Source organism: Otolemur garnettii, unplaced genomic scaffold, assembly GCF_000181295.1.
Source record: "Otolemur garnettii isolate 467f Iridium unplaced genomic scaffold, OtoGar3 scaffold00096, whole genome shotgun sequence".
Taxonomy (NCBI): Eukaryota; Metazoa; Chordata; class Mammalia; order Primates; family Galagidae; genus Otolemur; species Otolemur garnettii.
This window is the reverse complement of record NW_003852491.1, coordinates 6,215,617-6,237,783: the sequence shown is the minus strand read 5'-3', so window position 1 is coordinate 6,237,783 and position 22,167 is coordinate 6,215,617. Positions and strand designations below refer to the sequence as shown.

The following is a 22,167-nucleotide window of genomic DNA, read 5'->3' as shown; positions in this document are numbered from 1 at the left end:
ATCCGTGGCCTGCATCTGAAGCCTGGCATCCAAGGCCGTCCCAGAGACAAGTGAAGGGCAAGAAAGATTATCAGGACAGTCCTCATAAAATGGCTGGGGCCCAGGATCTTTAATGCCACTGAAACAAAATCACCAATTTGGACTCAATTTACCCAAATAGGTCTTGATTATGTTCTTGGAGGGGGTGTGGTTCAGAGCCAAGAGAATTGTTTGGTTGGAAAATGAGGTTACAATGTTTTCTTCTGCTCCTGGGTCCTGTGGACTGTCCAGCTTGTTCCAGGCTGAGCACTCAGCAGGTTCAGGACACTCAGTCCCTGACGCTGGGGCAGAAGCAGGGCCTTCAAGAGGACTTGAACAATCAGGGCAGGGCCTGGAGAGGGGCCTCTCCTGTGACCCAGACCCTGAAGTCACCAGGGGTGGGAGGTGAGAGCTGGCCAAATATGGAAAGAAAGACTGACACATAGGGACTGCAGCCACTTGATCTTACTTAACTAACACTCCTACAGCATGGACTGTGGGCCAGCCCTATCTTAAGAGCTTTATAAATACCAATTCAGTTAATCCTCCTCACACCCCTTGGAGGTAGGACTATTTATTGTTATTCCCATTCAGCCAACAAGGGCACAGACTGATGAGAAGTCAAGTGTCACACCTGGAAGGCTCAGCCCCTCATTGAGGGAGGGGTCTTGTTGACATGGTGATGATCAGGTGTGCCTGGGTGAGCCACCACATTTTCCTGGCATCCTGTTGGTTCCAACTGTCTCCCTACCCAGCTGTCAACAGGGGCTGGAGCCCAGATCTCAGCTGCAATTCAAGGGCAAAGTGCCTGATCCTGGGTCTTTTGGTCAATAAATAGGACATGTATTGAGATGTCCTCTGGGGCAGGCCCTGAGCGGGGGTCTGGGACAATCTGGGGAAGAAGTTGTCACTTCTGCTCTTGCAGAGGCTTGGTCCAGAAGGAGAGACAGAGGCATTCATTAATACAACCCAGTGTGACCAGTGCTGTAAAGAGCTGAGGTGTTTTTTTTTTTTTTTTGAGGCAGATTCTCATCATGTCATCCTGGGTAGAGTGCCGTGGTGTTACAACTCACAGCAACCTCAAACTCCTGGGCTCAAGCGATTCTCTTGCCTCAGTCTCCCAAGTAGTTGGGACTACTGGCACTTGGCCACAACATCTGGCCATTTTTTTGTTGCAGTTGTCATTATTGTTTAACTGGCCCGGGCCTGGTTTGAGCCCCCCTTGGTGTATGGGGCTGGCACCATAACCACTGTGCTATGGGAGCTGAGCCTAAAGAGCTGAGTTTATTGAGTGTTTACTGTGGATCAGGTCCTTTATAAGCTCATTGCCTGGCTGTCTCTTCATCCCCATAACCCCTTAAGACCGCAGTTCTCAACCTGTGGGTTGTGACCCACAGGAACTTTATTAAAGGGCTGTGGCATTGGGAAGGTTGAGAACCACTGCCTTAAGACATCACTAGCACCATTTTGTAGAGCAATAAACGGAGGCTCCAATATGTTGGTTCAGTTGTTTTGCCTGTGGTCACAGCAAGCAAATGGCAAATTCTGGACTCGCACCCAGAACTCCTGGGGCTCTAAGTGTAGAGAGCATATCCCAGAGGACTTCCCCGAGGAGGCAACACTGCCCCTGCCCCAGGTTGTAAGAATGGACTGTTTCAGAGAGGGGGAGGGTGTTTTATTTATTTATTTATTTATTTATTTTGCAGATTTTTTTGGCTGGGCTGGGTTTGACCTGCCACCTCCACTATATGGGGCTGGTGCCCTACTCCTTGAGCCACAGGCACTGTCCAAGGGGAGAGTATTTTAAGCAAAGGGGGTGTCTATAAAGACTGAGAGGTGACCCACCTAGCACCCTGGAGGAGCTGCAGGCAGCTGTGGGGCTGGAGCTGGTGCGGTGCCCTCCTGTGGTGAGCAGAACTGGTGCTCACCCACCCCTTCTCTGGAGGGTGGCCTCTGTCCACTGTTTCAGGGGCTCTGGCTGGGCTGGGCTCAAGGAGCAAGATGAGGCTCAGGGCAGGATGTCACCTGGCCTTGCTCTGGGGACAGTGTTGGTGCAGGAACCAACCAAGGAGGGAGGGGCAGGGTCTTATGGTAAGTGTGTGCACAGACTGTCTGAGTTCTGCCCCCACCTTGTCCTCTGCTGGTTCTGGGACTTTGGATAAGTCACTTTCCCCCGAGTCTCAGTTGCCCCATCTTTAAAGTAGGAACAATCGTGCCTCAGATACTGTTATGAGGATTAAATGTCTCGATAGAGGCAAGGGGCTTGGAGCAGGGCTGAGTAAGCACCTGGAGTGTCAGCTGTCATCAGTGCCGAGGCAGTGCTCCTGCAGCAAGTTCTCCCCTTTCCTAGGAGGAGGGGAACCTAAGAGTGTGTTTGCAGGGCTAGTGTCCCCCAGACATCTTTCTGACACCTCAGGATCAGGCCCCAGGCCTTTCTTCACCAGCCCTAATTCCACCCCGACACACTTCACATTTGGGGCCTGAGTCCATGGAGGGTCATGGGCGGCTCCTAGCAGGTGGGGGAGGGGTGGGAACCAAGAGAAGTGGTGACTAAGACAGGAACCCGAAATGCACTCATATGGACGCCTCCCCCAGGGAGGTGGGTTCTTTCACTCTGGTTCAGTGGGTGACTCATGTGGGGGCAGGTATGGAAGGTGTTAGGACACGGAGTGGGGGGTGGTGGCACATATCAATCCCAAGAAGCTGGTGGCGTGGTGGGCTACAGAGGGCTGCTGGTGTGTCTCATATCTTGTGATGGGGAGGCCTGGAGTTAGAAAGACCTGAGTTCAAATTTCAGCACTGTTTAGCTGTGTGACCTTGGAGAAGTAACTCACCCTCTCTGTGCCTTCATTTCCCCATCTGTAATATCAGGTCAATCCTATAACCACATCCCAGCTAACTCCACTTCCCAGCAGTAAATCCATCCTATGGTGCTTTACTGACTCTTAGGGACTCCCAACTTCAAGGACCCACGGTGGCTCCCCCACCCACACAACAAAGTGCAGCCCTCTTCTGTTAGGGATAGGTGGGGAGGAGACAAGGAGGAAACACGTTTGTGGAATATCTGCTCTGGAGCCTTTGGCTTATTTAAACCTCACATAAACCTATTTTACAACTGCGAAACCCAGTTGCCGAGAGCCAAATCTGGGCTTCAAACCCTTATCTGTCCTACCCTCTAGAATCTATCTGGGCTGCCCACTCAGTCAATAAAATGTCAGGAGTTTAAACATGAACACGTTTTTATTACAAAGAAGAACAGAAGAGGAAAGCGGAGAAAACCACAAATTGCACTGCAGGGTCTCACCTCCTTGCAAGTAAAATGTGGCAACGAAATCTGGCCTGCTCCTGCACGGCAACACTAGAAATCAGTAGAAATTAGCTGTTAGGAAAAGGTGGTGGATGTCTCTCTCTCTCTTGCACTTTTAGCCAAGCTAAACTTCAGTGATATGATAAGTTATAAACATACCTTAACTTGGCTCTCAAGTCTTCATTCTATGTCTTCTAACTTATATGTATGTTGCATGCTGTTTTTTTGTTTGTTTGTTTTTTTAGAGACAGAGTCTCACTTTATCGCCCTGGGTAGAGTGCTGTGGGGTCACAGCTCACAGCAACCTCCCACTCCTATTTCAAGTGATCCTCTTGCCCACAATGCCTGGCTATTGTTTGTTGCAGTTTGGCCGGGGCCAGGTTTGAACCTGCCACCCTCGGTATATGGGGCCAGCGCCCTACCCACTGAGCCACAGGAGCTGCCCTATTGCACGCCATTTTTTTAATGTATATAATTGTTTGAGGGCATGGTGGCTCATACCTGTAATCCCAGCACTTGGGAGGCTGAGGTGGGTGGACTGCCTGAGCTCACAGGTTCAAGACCAGCCTGAGCCAGAGCAAGACCCTTGTCTCTAAAAAAAAAAAAAAAAGAAAAAATAGGCTCGGCGCCTGTGGCTCAAATGGCTAAGGTGCCAGCCACATACACCTAAGGTGGCAGGTTTGAATCCATCCTGGGCCCACCAAAACAAAAATGACAGCTGCAACCAAAAAAAAAAAAAAAAAAAAAACTGGGCATTGTGGCGGGTGCCTGTGGTCCCAGCGACTTGGGAGGCTGAGGCTGGAGACTCGCTTGAGCCCAGGAGTTGGAGGTTGCTGTGAGCTGTGATGTGATAGCACTCTACTGAGGGTGACAAAGCGAGACTCTGTCTCTAAAAAAATAAAAAAAAGCTAACCGTGTCTTTTGGTGGTCCAATACTTTTGGCATTATCCAGCACAGCTTCATGAAACCTGGTCAGCCAATTACAGCAGATGTCTACTGCAACCAATCGGATGATAGGATGAGAATGCTTATAATTAAGCACTCCAGACTGGTCAATAGAGACAGACCAAACTACAGAAGCTGGATTTGGAAATTCTCAGTTATCCACTGTATTTCCACAACCTTGCACCGACTGACTACCACTTCTTCCAGGCTTTGGACCACTTCTTGCCAGGAAAAAATATTTAATTCTCAACAAGCTGTGGAAAACGCCTTTTGCAATTTCACCACCACTTGCTCACCAGGCTTCTTTGCTACTGGCATATACAAGCTACCATTAAGATGGCAAAACTGTAAAAAAAAGAAAAATGGCAAAACTATGTTGATAATTTAGGTGCATACTCTGATTAATTACACAGCTTCTTGTTTGAGATATAATAAACTTTTGATTTAAAAATCAGACATTTCTCCCTAATTATTAGAGAAATGCAAATCAAAACCACCCTGAGATATCGTCTAACCCTCCGCGAGAATGGCCCACATCACGAAATCTCAAAATCACATATGCTGGCGTGGATGTGGAGAGAAAGGAACATTTTTACACTGCTGGTGGGACTGCAAACTAATACTACCTTTTTGGAAGGAAGTATGGAGAACCCTCAGAGAACTCAAGCTAGACCTCCCATTTGATGCTGCAATCCCATTACTGAGCATCTACCCAGAAGGAAAAAAATCCTTTTACCATAAAGACACTTGCACTAGACTGTTTATTGCAGCTCAATTTATAATTGCTAAAATGTGTAAACATCCTAAATGCCCACCAACCCAGGAATGGATTAACAAGCTGTGGTATATGTACACCATGGAAGACTATTCAGCCATTAAAAAAGATGGAGATTTTATATCCTTTGTATTAATCTGGATGGAAGTGAAACGCATTATTCTTAGTAAAGCATCACAAGAATGGAGAAGCATGAATCCTATGTATTCAATTTCGATATGAGGACAATTAATGACCTAGTACATGGTGGAGGATGGGGGAAAGGGAGAGCAGAGAGAGAGTGAGAAGGGGGAGCGGCTGGGGGAAAGGAAGAGCAGAGAGAAGGAAGGAAGGAGGGGGGATGGGAGAAGGGAAGAGCAGAGAGAGAGAAGGGGGGTGGGGCCTCGGTGTGTGCCACACCTTTTGGGGGCAAGACACAATTATAAGAGGGACTTTAGCAAACAAATGCAATCAGTGTAACCTGGTTTCTTGTACCCTCAATGAATCCCCAACAATAAAAAAGAAAACAAGCTGGGCAGCGCCTGTGGCTCAAAGGAGTATGGTGCCGGCCCTATATGCTGGAGGTGGCAGGTTCAAACCCAGCCCTGGCCAAAAACTGCAAAAAAAAAAAAAAAGAAAGAAAGAAAACAAGCTGTGGTACATGTATACTTTGGAATGCAGCCATTAAAAAAAGATAGAGACTTGGCTTGGTACCTGTAGCTCAGTGGCTAGGGCGCCAGCCACATACACTGAAGCTGGCAGGTTCGAATCCAGCGTGGGCCTGCCAAACAACAATGACAACTACATCCAAAAAATAGCCAGGTGTTGTGGCGGACGCCTGTAGTCCCTGCTACTTGGGAGGCTAAGGCAAGAGAATTGCTTAAGCCCAAGAATTGGAGGTTGCTGTGAGCTGTGACGCCATAGCACTCCACCAAGGGTAACATAGTAAAACTCTGTCTCAAAAAATAAAAAGAAACAAACAAGATGGAGACTTTATATCCTTTGTATTAACCTGGATGGAAGTGGAACACATTATTCTTAGTAAAGCATCACAAGAATGGAGGAGCATGAATCCTACGAACTCAGTTCTCATATGAGGACAGTTGTTGACTTAGTACACGGTGGCAGGTGGAGGAAGGGGAAATCAGAAATAAGGAAGGAGGGAAGGGAGTGGGGGGAGAGTGACAGTGTGACACACCTTTGGGGGGCAGGACACAATTATAAGAGGGTCTTTACCTAACAAATGCAATCAGTGTAACCTGGTTCTTTGTACCTTCAATGAATCCTCAACAAAAAAAAAAAAATCAGACATTTCATATTTAATGACCTAATAGACACAGTATTTATTTGCAATTCTAAGAAATATTTACATACAGAGTAATGTCTTTGCTATAGGCCACCACCTGAAGACCATTACCTCTTTTTTTTTCTTTTTTTGAGACAGAGTCTCACAATGTTGTCCTCAGTAGAGTGCCATGGTGTGACAGTTCACAGCAACCTCCAACTCTTGGGCTCAAGCAATTCTCTCGCCTCAGCCTCCCAAGTAGCTGGGACTACAGGTGCCCGCCACAGTGCCTGGCCATCTTTTGTTGCAGTTGTCATTGTTGTTTAGGGGGCCTGGGCTGGGTTTGAACCGCCAGCCTCGGTGTATGTGGCTCGCGCCGTAACCACTGTGCTACAGGTGCCCAGCCCATTAGCTTCTTTTTGTTGCACGGTGTTCTTGGCTAACCTTCAGCATAATGTTGACTAGAAATGACAAAAAATTTTTTAAAAAAGGGACATTCATGTCTTTTTCAGAAAGTGGGTTCCCAAATTCAGATTTTCTCTATTACATATTGTAATAGCTGTGGGCTTTTGTGTAGATGCCCTTTAGCAGGTCTAGAAAGTTCTCTTATCTTCCTAGTCTACTTGGGGTTTTATCATGAATGCATATTGGATTTGTCAAATGCCCTTCTGTGTTTATTGAAATGATCATTTTTTGTATTATGTTGTATTATATTGACTGATTTGTGGATATTATACCAAAGTTGCATTTGTGAGATAATTCCTCTTGGTAATGGTGTTCAATAATTTTTATATATTGCTATATTCAGTTGGATAGGTTTTTTTTGTTTTTGTTTTTTTTTTGAGACAGAGCCTCAAGCTGTCCCCCTGGGTAGAGTGCCATGGCATTACAGCTCACAGCAACCTCCAACTCCTGGGCTCAAGCGAGTCTCCTGCCTCAGCCTCCCAAGTAGCTGGGACCACAGGCGCCCGCCACAATGCCCGGCTATTTTTTGGTTGCAGCCATCATTGTTTGGCGGGTCCCGGCTGGGGATTCGAACCCGCCACCTTAGGTGTACGTGGCTGGTGTCTTAGCCGGTTGAGCTATAGGCGCTGAGCCCAGTTGGGTAAGTTTTTGAGATTTCTGTGTCTATATTCATTTTTGGTTTTTTTGACACTCAAGCTGTTGCCCTGAGTAGAGTGCTGTGGTGTCACAGCTCACAGCACCCTCAAACTCTTGGGCTCCAGTGATTCTCTTGCCTCAGCCTCCCAAGTAGCTGGGACTACAGGTGCCTGCCACAACACCTGGCTATTTTTCAGTTGCAGTTGTCATTTTTGTTTAGCAGGCCTGGGCTGGTTTTGAATCCACCAGATTCGGTGTATGTGGCCAGCACCATACTGAGCCATGGGCGCTGAACCATTCTGTGTCTATATTCACGAGGGATAATGGTTCATAGTTTTATTTTCTGCTAATTTTGCCTGGCTTCATTATCTGAACAGTACTGGCCTCATAGAATTAATTTGTAAGTTTCTGCTATTCTTCTGGTTTTTTGGAAGTGAACTTGAATTTTTTTTTTCTCGTGACAGAGTCTCACTCTGTCGTCCTGAGTAGAGTGCCATTGCTCACAGCAACCTCAAATTCTTAGGCTTCAGCAATCCTCTTGCCTCAGCCTCCTGAGTAGCTGGGACTACAGGGGCCTCCTAACCTGCTGGTCTAGTATTTCTATTTTTAGTAAGATGAGTCTCTCCTGCCTAGGCTGGTCTCAAACTCCTGAGCTCAAACAGTCCACCCAACTCAGCCTCCCAGAATGCGAGGATTACAAGCACAAGCCACTGCAACCAGCCCAAATGTGAATTCTTTATTAAACGTTTGGTAGAATTCACAAGTGAAAAAAAACGAACCAACACCGTTTAAATGCATTTATTTGCTTGCTTATGATCAATGAGAATGGAATAGGAATGAGAGGGGGCACATTGAATTATTAGCTTTGGCCACTAGAGGGGGATGGCTTAGGGGAAGAGACAGAGGGTGGGCAGTAAGCAGAAGGAAGACTGCCTTGATGGACAGTGCCCATAAGTTATGATCCACTTATGTAGCTCCCATGTTTGCATGGGTGCCTATCCTCATTAGGACAGAGTGGTCACTGAACAAAATGGCTTCTATTTCAGGTTAATGGGATTCTAGGTGACTTTTACTTTCTTTGTTATGCTTTTTTATATTATTATTATTATTTTGAGAGGGTCTCGTTCAGTTGTCCTGGGATATAGTGCTGTGATATCATAGCTCACAGCAACCTCAAACTCTTGGGCTCAAGCAATCCTTGTGCCTCAGCCTCCCAAGTAGCTGGTACTACAGGGACCTGTTGCAATGCCCAGCTAGTTTTTCTATTTTTGGTAGAGGTCTGGAGAGGTCTCACTTTGCTCAGATTGGTCCAAACTCTTGACCTCAAGAGATCTACCCGCTTCCACCTCCTGGAGGGCTAGGATTACAGGCCAGAGTCACCGTGCCTGGCCCCTTATATTATTTTAATTCTTTATACTGCGAATGGACAATTGATAGAGTCAAACAGTTCAATTATTCAAAAGAAAAGAAAGTGGTAAAAGATCCTGAAATCCTGAGAGGGCAGGGGTTTCTTGGCCCAGAGCCAGGGTCTTTCTGCACCTGGGGGAGGTCCAGAGTGTAGTGACAGGGTCTTGCAGTTCAGTGCTTTGATATTCACCAAGGGCAGCCTCATGCTCAGGGACTCAGAGAGAATTGGTCACCCCAAGAGTATGGGCTCTGCCCAGATACTAGTGGAGGGAATTTTTGAACATACCCTTGTGCTAAGGAATCTGACTCAATCTAGGTGGTGCCTCGGCATCTGTATTAGGATTGTTATTTGTAAATGATTGTGAGTTTTACGATTTGTATTTGTAAATGATTGTGAGCTTTTGGGAATCAAAGAATTTAGGCTTATTCAGAATAATCAGCCACGGACACGAGAGGCCACTTCTGGTTTATAATTTGCTAATTATCCTTTCCTGGTGCAGACATTAGCAGCTCTCTGGTACTTGGCCATGTACCATTTTCTATGCCCTCCAGGCTTCAAAAGGATAATTTATTTTTCTTTAAACAGGGTCTTACTTTCTCACCCTCGGTAGAGTGCGTCACACTGCTCACAGCAACCTCCAGCTCTTGGGCTTAGGTGATTCTCTTGTCTCAGCCTCCCGAGTAGCTAGGACTACCGGCACCCGCCATAACGCCTGGGTATTTTTTGTTGTGGTTTAGCTGGGGCTGGGTTTGAACCTGCCACCCTCGGTATATAGGGCCAGTGCCCTACTCACTGAGCCACAGGTGCTGCCCAAGGATAATATTTTTTAAACAAAGCTATACATTTTTTCTTTCTTTCTTTTTTTTGAGACAGAGCCTCAAGCTATCGCCCTGGGTAGAGTGCAGTGGTGTCACAGCTCACAGCAACCTCCATCTCTTGGGCTTAAGCAATTCTCTTGCTTCAGCCTCCCAAGTAGCTGGGACTACACCCGGGCACCCGCCACAATGCCTGGCTAGTTTTTGGTTGTTTGGTTGTAGTTGTCATTGTTGTTTGGCAGACCCAGGCCGGATTCAAACCCAACAGCTCTGGTGTATGTGGCTGGCGCCCTAGCCTCTTGAGCTACAGGTGATGAGCCTATACATCTTTTAAAAAATCAGATCACACCACACTCTGCTTAGAACCTTCAAGGAGGCTGGTCACAGTGGCTCCTGTAATCCTAGCACTCTGGGAGGCCCAGGCGGGTGGACTGCATGAGCTCATGGGTTCCAGACCAGCCTGTGCAAAGCAAGATCCCATCTCTACTAAAAATAGAAAAAGTGAGGCAAGAGAATCGCTTGAGCCCAAGAGTTGGAGGTTGCTGTGAGCTATGACACCATGGCACTCTATCTAGGGCAACCGCTTAAGACTGTCTCAACGGATGGTACCTGTGGCTCAGTGGGTATAGCGCCAGCCCCATATACGTAGGGTGCTGGTTCCAATAGGCCGAGGCCAAACTGCAATAAAAACAATAGCTGAAAAAAAAATAGCCAGGTGTTGTGGCAGGTGCCTGTGGTCCTGGCTGCTCAAGAGGCTGAGGCAAGAGAATCTCCTAAGCCCAGGAGTTGGAGGTTGCTGTGAACTGTGTGACCCAAAACTACAAAAAAAAAAAAGACTGTCTCAAAAACAAAACCAAAAACAAACAAAAGAAACAAAAATAATCTCCAGGTGGGTGGTGCTAATGACCAGCCAGGCTAAGGAAGCTTTGAGACGCTCAGAGCTTTGAGACCCTTCTGAGTCCTTAGGGGACCAAGGGACACTAGCTCCGCACCTCCAAAATAACCAAAGGGAAGTCATTTCAGATTGCCCTATGGCAGGAGTGGGAGGAGAGCAATGAAAGCAGAGAAAGGTGGGGCATCATCTGGGCCTGGGAGGAGATGAAGGATTCGCGGACCCCTGTGAGGCACGGCTGTGGGATGTCAGGTCTGCAATTGGCAGAGGAATCCTTCCAGGGCTGCAGGACTAGAGGCAGGACCCTCACATTCCAAGGACCTCAGCCTCCCCTCAGTTTTCTGCTATCCTAGGATTTGCATGTGGTCCAGTTGTGAACTTTTATGCGTTTTATTTTATTTTTATTTATTTATTTGTTATTATTATTACTATTATTTTAGAGACAGAGTCTCATTTTATCACCCTCAGTAGAGTGCTATGGTATCACAGCTCACAGCACCTCCAGCTCCTGGGCTTAGATAATCATCTCTTGCCTCAGCCTCCCAGTAGCAGGGAATATAGGTGCCCACCACAACGCCCGGCCCTTTTTTGTTGCAGTTTGGCCGGGACCAGGTTCGAACCTGCCACCCATGGTATATGGGGCTGGCGCCCTACCCACTGAGCCACAGGCGCCACCCAGCATTTTATTATATTTTTATTTTTGTTCAATAAAGTTTTATTTTTCCAAATACATGGTTGGTTGGACCTGGTTCCTGCATCTCTACCAGCAGCTCGGGCATCTCCACCCTTGGTATTTCTGGTATAAATCACTTGAGCTCTGTGCTTTGAAACCAGTTTGATAAGCCCTTTACTAAGGAGCTCCTGAAGGGCTGCTCTGGCCAGGGACCCTTGAATCTTCAGTCTCTCAGAGACCACAGCTGGGGCGATAAGCTTATAGTTGGGATTTTCCTTACAGAGTTTGTCATTGCAACAAAAAAAAAGACTAGGTTGTTGAGCTTGCCCTGAATTGTTTTTTTTTTTTTTTTTGAGACAGAGCCTCAAGCTATCCCCCTGGGTAGAGTGCCATGGCATCACAGCTCACAGCAACCTCCAACTCCTGGACTCAAGTGAGTCCCCTGCCTCAGCCTCCCAAGTAGCTGGGACCATAGATGCCCGCCACAACACCCAGCTATTTTTTGGTTGCAGCCGTCATTGTTGTTTTGGTGGGCCCAGGCTGGATTTGAACCCCCACCTTAGGTGTATGTGGCTGGCATCTTAGCCACTTGAGCCACAGGCGCCGAGCCAAGCCACTCAGTCTTAATCTTAACCCTCTACTCTTGGTCCAGTTGGGATAGCATGGGGCTACATCTAAAACACTCCACTGTGGCTGGTGGGGACGGTCCAAGGGTCCAGGCATGGCAGAGGGTTCCTCTCCCTGCCAGTGGAAGGGTAGGGCCATTTTTTTTTTTTTTAGAGATAGAGTCTCACTTTATTGTCCTTGGTAGAGTACTGTGGCATCATAGCTCACAGCAACCTCCAACTCCTGGGCTTAGGCAATTCTCTTGCCTCAGCCTCCCAAGTAGCTAGGACTACCCTACCACAATGCCTGGCTATTTTTTTTGTTGTTGTTGCAGTTTGGCCAGGGCCAGGTTCAAACCTGCCACCCTCGGTATACAGAACCCACGCCCTACCCACTGAGCCACAGGAGCCACAGCCCCCCCCCTTTTTTTTTGAGACAGAACCTCAAGCTTTTGCCCTGGGTAGAGTGTTGTGGCATCACAGTTCACAGCAACCTCCAACTCCTGGGCTTAAGCAATTCTTTTGCCTCAGCCTCCCCAGTAGCTGGGACTAGAGGCATCTGCCACAATGCCTGGCTATTTTTTTTTTTTTTCAGTTGTGGTTGTCATTGTTGTTTGGCAGGCCCTGGCTGGATTTGAACCCACCAGCTCTGGTGTATGTAGCTGGTGCCCTAGCTGCTTGAGTTATAGGCAGTGAGCCCCCCCCCCCATTTAAAAATTGAGACAGAGTCTCAATTGCCCTTGGTAGAGTGCTATGGTGTCATAACTTACAGCAACCTCAAACTCTTGGACTCAAGTGATTCTCTTGCCTCAGCCTCCCTAGTAGCTGGGACTAGAGGCACCTGCCACAATGCCAGCTATTTTTGCTGTTATTGTTGCTTGTTTGTTTAGCAGGTCCAGGTCAGGTTTGAACTCACCAGCACTGGTGTTTGTGGCTGGTGCCCTAACCACTGAGCTACAGACACCAAGGTGATAGGGCAATTCTTTTCTTTTCTTTTTTTTTTGAGACAAAGTCTCACTATGTCACTCTCGGTAGGGTGCTGTTGCATCACAGCTCACAGCAACCTCTGACTCTTGGGCTTAAGTGATTCTCTTGCCTCAGCCTCCCAAGTAGCTGGGATTATAGGTGCTTGCCACAACTCCTGGCTATTTTTTTGTTGCAGTTGTTTAGCTGGCCTGGGCTGGGTTCAAACCCACCACCCTCTATGTATGTGGCTGGCATCCTACCCACTGAGCTATAGGCACCACACATAATAATTTAAAGGAAAAAAAATAAGAAAAAGAAAAAGAAATGAACTTTCTTGGCTATACCTCCACCTTTACCCTGAAAAGAGATTTTTCCTGAAATTTTCATATGGAATCCATGAAAACTGTTAGCGCTGAGATTCTCCCTGACTTCCTTGAAGCAGTAACAAATTCCTAAGATGTGACTTGCAGCCCCCATAGCTGAAAGTCAAATGACATCAGGATGCACTTTAGTGATGGCAATTCAGGTAGGTGGTGGGGTCAAAGTGGAATCTGCTAATCAAAGAGATAAGAAATTGAGTGGAGATTAAACACAAAAGCTCAGGACAACTTTGCAAGGTCTAGAACATCTTTTTTTTTTTTTGTAGTTTTTGGCCGGGGCTGGGTTTGAACCCGCCACCTCCAGCATATGGGGCCGTCGCCTTACTCCTTTGAGCCACAGGCCCCCCCGGTCCAGAACATCTTTTACCAGTGACTCTTTGCATAAGTTTCACACAAGCACAAATCCACAGTGATGCTCAACAATAAGTGTGTATAGTTTAGGTGTGTGGAGAGGGCTGGAAGTAGTTAGGACACTCTGCTGATTGTGGCTGGGTTCATTTGCTTGTCTGAAGGTCATCTGGCTGGTCCACTGATAGACTGGTTTCAGCTAAGATGACTGGGTCAACACAGCCATGATCCAACAGCTGCCACACTGCAATGGACTATCCTAGGCTTGGTCTCATGATGATGCAGAGAGTGAGAGCTGGAACCACCAGTGCACAAGTCTTATGTTTGATTCTAGGTTCAAGGGATGGGGCAGGTCATCCTGCCCATAGTGAGAGGTTCTGCAAAGTTACATGGCAAAGGGCTTGGGAACAGGAAAGGGTGAAGGGCTGGGGCCAAATGATGCACCTACCACACTTTACCTGATTTCCCACTGGAGAATACCCCCTTCAGTCTATTACTTGGGGTGGGCAGGCTCGAGGTCAGAGGTGAAATGTGACAAAAGCCTCAGCCAATCTGAGAACTACATTGGCCAGGCCACAGTGATTGGATCAGTGATGGGTATTCAGGACTCAGTCAGGGCCGATCAAGCACAATGCCAACACTAACTGGGCCAGAAGGGCCAGGAAAGAGACTCTCACTCTTTCCTGAGGAGCTTGAACCTGAGAGACTATAAACTAGGGCCTTTGGCAGCAATCCCACATCACTAGGAAAGAGAAACATGTCTCAAGAAGTCAGCCGAGGGGAAGCAGAGCAGATAGAGAGATCTGTCTTGGTGCTGAAATTTAAAGCCCTGCATTAAGCTGCACCAAAAGTTGGTCATCCTACCCCTGGACTTTTCCTTTCCAAAAAAGCCAGTTGGATGGAGTCTTCAGTCATTTGAGACCAAATGAATCCTGGTGAATTTAGCAGTAATCCGGTCTCAGTCCTAAAAGGGCACAGCAGCTTCTGGTGATCAAAGTTTACTTGTATTGTTCAAGAGCTGTTATGGACCAAGGCCCAGGGGTCCTGGGGGCTCAGGAGTCTCACAGATTAGGTCTCTCTGGGTACCAGTTGGAATTCCTTTATTTGAAAGAAATGGACACCAAACTCAAAAGAATTTGTTGAGAATATATTGATTCATGTCAATGAACAAGCCCTTTGGATCTAATTTCAGACACAGATCCTGTGTTCAAATAATGCTGTCAGAACTCAACTCTCCTCATCTCTTGGCCCTACCTCATTTACTCTGTGCTGGCTTCATGTTTGGCCAGAATCTCCCCTAGAGGTGGTAAAGACAGCCACCAGCAGGTCCCCACGCTTAGCAACTCCAATGAAAGAACACTTTCCCTGTAATAGGGGCAGGAAAAGGCCAGGTGCTGCCTATCTGGGGCTGTGAGCTCATGACTGAGGCTACAGCTGTGTTGACTGTGGCCACCTCATAGCCTAAGAGGTAGCATGAGCTCCAGCTGAGTCACATGGCTCTAGAACATGGAAGGGCTGGTCTCCATGGGAAACTTAAGGTGCTGTGACCCAAGGAAGGGAAGGAGGATGCTGAACAGGCAAAAATGAAGATGTCCCCTACATCTTACATTATTCTCGGCATCTTGTGGTCCTTTTTTAATGAGCTGTTTTTAATTTTGAATGAACTGTTACCCAAAATCTTTCACTTTCTACCATCAATTGGCCCTGTTCTCTTTCAACATCAAAATCAAATGACTTGAGTGTCCTTACCAAATATTAATCAATCAAGCCTCTTCCACAATCTTTCAAGGATTGCCAAGGCAGGGCTCACTGTCTTCCAATCAGGCCCCACCCATCCTACTTCTTGGTTGTCCCTGAACGTCCTTGGCTTCTGGAGCCACTGTCCTTTTTTTGCCCATCTTTGGCTCTAAATGGAAATCTCTGAATCTCTCCACTAGGCTGATGAACATTCTCTTCCTCTCAGCTGCCAGTAAAGCCCTCTAAATTACATTTCTTACACCCACGTTTCCACCCTAAACCGACACTTGATGGGTGTATAGGTTTTGACATTTTTGAGAGAGAGAGAGCGAGTGGTGCCTTTAGGGACTTTCCCTCAGTGACGCGCGTGTAAGTCAATGGTCACCTACTGCACTGTGCAAGAGTGTAAGGGGGCTCTGAGGCTGCTTGCTGTGACATGCTTACCTGCCACTGGTGAGGGGTGGGAACATCTGTAAAGAGCTCTGATGGTGTATGTTCTTTGGAGCTTCTGATCAGGGACGCAGGGGAAGGGGCTCAAGGAGCATCTTGGGGGAAAGGAGTCAACACTACAGTTCCCTTTCCTCTGAAGTTCAATGCTACTGCATTGTTTTTGATGGAAGGAATTAGTTCAGTTGGAACTACGGACAGGAAAGGACACTAAGTGCCCTTAAGAAGGAAGTCACCGGCTCGGCGCCTGTGGCTCATGTGGCTAAGGCGCCAGCCACATATACCTAAGGTGGTGGGTTCGAATCCTGGGCTTGCCAAACAACAATGATGGCTGCAACCACAAAATAGCTGGGCATTGTGGCGAGCACCTGTGGTCCCAGATACTTGGGAGGCTGAGGCAGGAGACTCACTTGAGCCTAGGAGTTGGAGGTTGCTGTGAGCTGTGATGCTTCAGCACTCTAGCCAGGGGACAGCTTGAGGCTCTGTCTCAAAAAAAAAAAAAGAAGGAACTCACCATGACCAAGGGGAGGTAATCCTGGCTAAACTGAAGGGGAAATAGGGTAGGTCTGATGTGCCACGGGGATGAGGCTGGAAACCCTTCTGGTCTAAGCCATGGGCATGGTAAGGCTTGTCACCTAGAGGATACATGAGGCTGCCCAGTGAAGTCCTGCAGGGATACCAGAGGCAGAAGACGAAGTTGTAGGACGCTACCGCCCTCTAGTGGCAAGTTCTGGCATTCTGGGACACATTGATGGCTCTGAGAGGACATTTGTACCTTGAGCTGGGGAACTAGACATGCTGTTTGTGTATGTACATTTCCCCTCTATCCCTTATCAGGCCACCAAATTAACTATTAACTACTGTCCCTAGGGTTCTTCCCTTATCATTGCAGAGAAGTGGCAAAGAAATGGCAGAGTTGTTTTTTCTGTTTGTTTTTGAGACAGAGTCTCACTTTGTCGCCCTCTGTAGAATGCTGTGGGCTCTTGGGCTTAAGCAATTCTCTTGCCTCAGCCTCCCAAGTAGCTGGGACTACAGGCACTGCCATAATGCTTTTGGCTATTTTCTTTACTTTATTTATTTATTTTTTTTTTCTGAGACAGAGCCTCAAGCTGTTACCCTAGGTAGAGTGCTATGGGATCACAGCTCACAGCAACCTCCAACTCCTGGGCTCAAGCTATTCTCCTGCCTCTGCCTCCCAAGTAGCTGGGACTACAGCGACCTGCCACAATGCCCGGCTATTTTTTTTTTGGTTGCAGCCGTCATTGTTGTTTGGCAGGCCTGGGCTGGATTCAAACCTGCCAGCTCAGGTGTATGTGGCTAGAGTCTTAGCCAATTGAGCCGCAGGCGCCGAGCCAGCTTTTGGCTATTTTCTTGTTGCAGTTGTCATTGTTGTTCAGGTGGTCCGGGTCGGGCTTGAACCCACCAGCCTTGGTGCATGTGGCTGGCACCGTACCACTATGCTGTGGGTGCCAAGCCAGAAATGGCAGAGTTTTTAACATATCCTAGATGAAATAGTTGGGTAGGAGTTCTGCTTCTGATCTGGTTAGGGTGGGGCTTTTTCCTCTTCTTGTCCTCTTTCCTTTTTTTTTTTTTTGAGATAGAGTCTCACTCTGTTGCCCAGGCTAGAATGCAGTGGTGTCAGCCTGGCTCACAGCAACCTCCTGAGCACAAGCGGCCCTCCTGCCTCAGCACTCCTCCCAGAGCGCAAGGATTACAGGCATGAGTGGCCATGCCTGGCCCCTTCCCATTTCCGAACTATATAACCTATTTAACATCTGTTTTCTTTTCTGGAAAGTAAGTTTTAGAAGGTGGAATAGGGATTGCTTGTCTTAATATTTACTGCTGTATCCTCAGTCCCTAAAATAGTACTGGACAGTCATTCATTAGTTTGACAAATTGTTAGGGAGTGCCCAAGACATGCCAGGTCCTGTACTAGGCCTGTTACTTCCAGTGGGAGAGAGGGGTAATAAGATAGGCACATGGTACTGCAAGTAGTGATGGATGCTCAGTGTGTAGTGGAGCAGGCTAAAGGGGCTTCTGCTCCACCCCGGCTGCTCAGGCATATGAGAAGGCACCTGAAGGGAGGGAGGGACCCCTGGGGAAAGCTGGGGGAGTCTGAGGCAAAGGTAAAGGCCCTGAAGTGAGCTCAGGCCTTGCTGTCCCTGGAACAACAGGACACAGGTCCGCTTTGAGGTGAGAATTAGGGGGTGAACAAGAGGCCAATGTGGCGGCAGGCAGTACAAGGGAAAGTGAGGGGTGAGGATGGAAAGTGCTAGAGACAGAGCACATGAGACCTTGGACACCACTCAAGGTCTTCAGCTATAATTCTGGGTGGAATAGAAAGCTACTGTAGGGCTCTGACAGATCTTATCAACTTTTTCCCCAATACCTTCACTTGCTTTTAAAATCTTTTTTTTTTTTTTGGAGACAGAGCCTCAAGCTATCCCTTTGGGTAAAGTACCATGGCATCCCAGCTCACAGCAACCTCCAACTCCTGGGCTCAAGTGATTCTCCTGCCTCAGCCTCCCGAGTAGCTGGGACCACAGGCGCCCGCCACAACGCCTGGCTATTTTTTGGTTGCAGCCGTCATTGTTGTTTTGGCGGGCCCGGGTTGGATTTGAACCTGCCACCTTAGGTGTATGTAGCTGGTGCCTTAGCCACTTGAACCACAGGTGCTGAGCCTACTTTTAAAATCTTACTAACCAAAATAATTTGTCTGGCTGCTGTCCTGAGAAGAGCCTACGAGGCTCAGGAGAGGAGCTGTGCTAGGCCAGGGAGAGAAGCAGCAAGGCTGGTGGTGGGCAGTGCTGATTCTGGATGCACCTATATTTGAAGGTAGAGCCAATAGAACTGTTCTGTTGACATAGGTACGTAATTAGTAAATATTGTTTGAATAAATGTTGAATCATGGAACTCCCTGCAGCTCATCCCAACTTCCCCTGCTTTAGAATTCTTACTTTGCCTGAGACTGACCCGTCACCCATTCAACTTCTTCCTGTCCCTGCTATGTGGGTGCCCAGAGAGCTTTAAATCCTCTGAACTTGTCTGCAGAGAGTCTCCAATGACTCCTCCAGACTCGGGTGAGCTTCCCAGTTCTATACCTTCACAGCACTGTGTGCTATCTGGGTGACATGGATCCATCATCAGATTTCCAGCTGCCTGAGGGCAGGGGCCCTGTCAGTCCTGCTCCCAGTTGTGTCCCTGTCCCTAGGAGGAAGCCTGGCACACAAAAGTTGCTTGGTAAATATTTGCTGAGTGGTGAGCAGGTAAATTGGCCTATTTGGTTTCTTTGGCCTTGTGCCTCTATGTCCTGCCAGTCTGAAGGGCCATAAGCTGAAGCTGGACTCAGGCCAGGGACACACCATATCCCTCCTCCCAGGATCCAGATCCTGATCCCTTTTCAGTTGAGCCCTGGCCTGGGTCTATACTCAGGACCTGGGACATTTGTGAAGATCAAACCTTGAGTTTCCAGAGTGGCTTCCCACTGTCCTCCCCACCTCAAGGCTGAGATAAGGCAGCCACTCAGTGGTAATTTTTCTAAACTTTTGTTTATTTTTTAGCAATTGTCATGTTTAGAGAAGTAAATAACACATTTAAAAACCTTCTCAGGGCCAAAGGATGCCAGAGTATTTACAAACATATGGGGTAGAGGGTGGAAAGACATGAGGATCTGGGGCTTTGGGGCTGGGATTCTACCCAGACCCCTGCCCCAGGCTTGGATGCCAATGCCAGCCACCAGGACTGTCTCACTGGCCACAGCACAGGCTCAGGGAACATTGGGTAGCCTTGGGGCTCTGCTCAGTGGGCCTAGTAGGAGTCCCTCTAGCTGACCTGTGGCCCCACCTCCCACCTGGGGCTCCCTACACCCCACAGGCCAGCTCAGAGGAACCTCTGGGAAGCACCGAAGGGCAGAGACAGTATGGGGAGGGGGGACACAGGAGCTGGGACAGAGACCAGAGATGACTGGTCTGCCCAGAGTGGGACAGACTCGCACGCACACACACACACACACATACACTGTACCTTCACAGAGGAATTGCAAGGGGGGAGATTTGGGGTGTGTGTTTTTTTGTCTTCTAAGTTTTCATGTCTACCATGTTATTTTTTGCTATTATTTTGTTTCTTCGACAGTGACATAAACTGAGGTAAACATCTGTGACCGACACCTCTCCTAAGGGGCAAAGGGTTCTAGCCCGACCAGCAGAGGAGGTGGCAGCAGAGCCCTGACCTGTGACCAGTTCTGCTTTGTGTCAGGCTGGTTGCTGCCCTCCTAGCTCCTCTGCAAATGAGGGGGCTGAGCTACATCACTACAGTCCCTTCCCAATGCTAACATACTAAATACTACAACAAGGGAGAAAACTCCCAAACAGGATCTTAACAAAGAGGGGGGTGCGCACAAAAGGGACGTCTACTGTGGAATCTGCTTCCTTGTTATTGCAGGAGAGATCAGGATGTCTCAAGGCCTAAGGCAAAAGGAGAAGTCGCGGCTGGGAGAGGTGGCCCGGCTGGGCTCTGGGTGGGCCGGGGCAGTGATGGGGCCTTCTCTGAGACTTGGCCCTTGGTGGGAAAAGGGGTCTGCTACTTACCTGGCGTGTGGAGGGCCCCATGGGGAGGTGGGGTCTTGAGAGGAGTGGGCACACTGGGGACAATGGAGGGGTGCAGGCCCTGGGGCAACTGCACGCTGTTTGTAAACTGGCCCGGGGCAAGACAGGGGGACCTATAGCCCTTGTTGGAAGTGGAAATGAGGGGTGAGTGGAGATGTGGGGGCTCCAGGCCAGACAGTGATTGGTATCCACTGTAGCCTGGCCCATGAAGGAGCCCCTCAGATACCCCAGAAAGGAGAGTGACCCAGGCAGGGGGGGGCCTGGGACAGTGGCTAGAGCACTGCCAGGCACAGGGAGCAGCCTCACCAGTGTTGAGGTTATCTTAGGGATCCCAGGCTCTACAGGGTGAGCAGGAGAGCACTGGGTGAGGCTGGGTTCCTCCTGTTTTGCTGCCTAGGGGCCTGGACCAACCGGCAGGTGCCTCCCTGGTGGATTCCCTGAGGGTGTTGGGAACTGCAGGCCTGGCCCAGTGTGAAACCCAGGCAGGGCAGTGGGACGGGCATGGGGCTGCACAGTCGCAGGAACGCACAAGACTGCACACAAGCCTGTGCTCTGCATACACACCAGTCCTCAGCGGTCCTGTTCTCCTGCCCACACATGCAGCTCCTGCCTCCTGCAGCTCCAGTATCAGAAACTTGGGAGGTGTGAGGGTGGGGTCAGCCTGGTGTTGGAGGGTGGCATGTTTGACCCCAGTAAAAACTCAGGAGAAATTCCTGGCATAAATCACCTCGCTGCCTGCCAGAAGCCTAGGCTACTGTCTGACCTGGCGCAGCAAGGACAGAGAGGATCTGGGAAAGGTCCCTGGGCCTGGGAAGGTGCAGCTGGTGAGGGGCTGGGCGCAGCCCTCTGCTCTGCACTTGGTCCAACCCTAAGGATGCAGGGCAATGAGACCCTTGCCTTGAGAGCCCTTCAATCCCCCAACTCTCAGGACAACCCTTTGGGGGGAGGGGCGGGGAGAGAGCTCTGCTTCTCAGTGGCTATGTGGCCCACCAAGTTGCTTCCTTACTGGGCTGTGTTCTCATTGGTGGAATGGGGGTCAGGGGATCATTTAGATTCTGGGGCCTGTGCCCACACACAAACACACCTCTGCGACATAGACATTTGCTACATTTTCCAGTGGTTGGCCCCCTCTCCAGCCTGCCAGGAGAGGGGCAGGATGCAGCTGCCTCAGCTCACTGTCTTCACCCTAGCCTGTGCTGGGGTAGGAGGGCCTTAAGCCCCTTCTCTGCCCAACATTTCAGTCCCTTTCTGTGCCCAGGATGGGAAGGGGACAGAATGGGGTGGCCAGGAGTGCAGGACCTGGGGTAGGACTGCAGGTTGATCTGCTAGGGGGTGTGAAGGGCCAGGAAGGAGCAACTAGTTGGGGTTCCAGGGCTCAAGGAGGTGGTTGGGAGTCTGCCCCTAACGCTCCCTCCCTCCTGCTGTGTGTGGGAGGCTCTGAATTCTTGGGTCTGCGGGGCGGGGCTCCTCTCGGCCGCAGTCGTGCCCACCAGGCGGCGCCAGAGTTCTTTGGTGACTATCCCACCAGCTCGCTGCGGGCCCGACTGGGTGCCTGGCCGCCGCCGTCCTGCCTAGTATATACCGCTATGCCCTCCAGCCCGGCGGGAGCGGGTCGATTTCCTGCCGCCGCCGGCACCGGCTTGGAGCGGGCCCAGGTCGGCTCTCCGTGCCCCGCCCCCACCCGGCTGCGTGCTCTGCCCGGCCCGAGGGCGGCGGGGACGGCTTAGACGCAGATCTCGATGGCCGTGGCCAGCACCACCTGCCCTTTGCTCTTGTCCGGGCGGCCATCGGTCCTGCCGGGAGGACCCGGGGGAGCCAGGCCAGCCTCGGGCACCGGCACGGGCACGGGCACGGGCACCGGCCCAACAGCTGTGGGCGAGGG

General features: G+C 49.3%; 1 protein-coding gene across 1 annotated transcript in view; it reads right to left on the bottom strand.

Moving 5' to 3' along the window:
• Nucleotides 1-22,008: 22,008 nt before the first annotated feature.
• The window catches only part of SBK1 (SH3 domain binding kinase 1), a 3,155-nt gene continuing 2,996 nt past the window's right edge, over nt 22,009-22,167 (bottom strand). Inside the window, 1 exon segment of the mRNA XM_023516756.1 lies at nt 22,009-22,167. This exon segment is cut by the window's right edge and continues 48 nt beyond it. Within this exon segment, the coding sequence (XP_023372524.1) occupies nt 22,009-22,167 (159 nt within the window).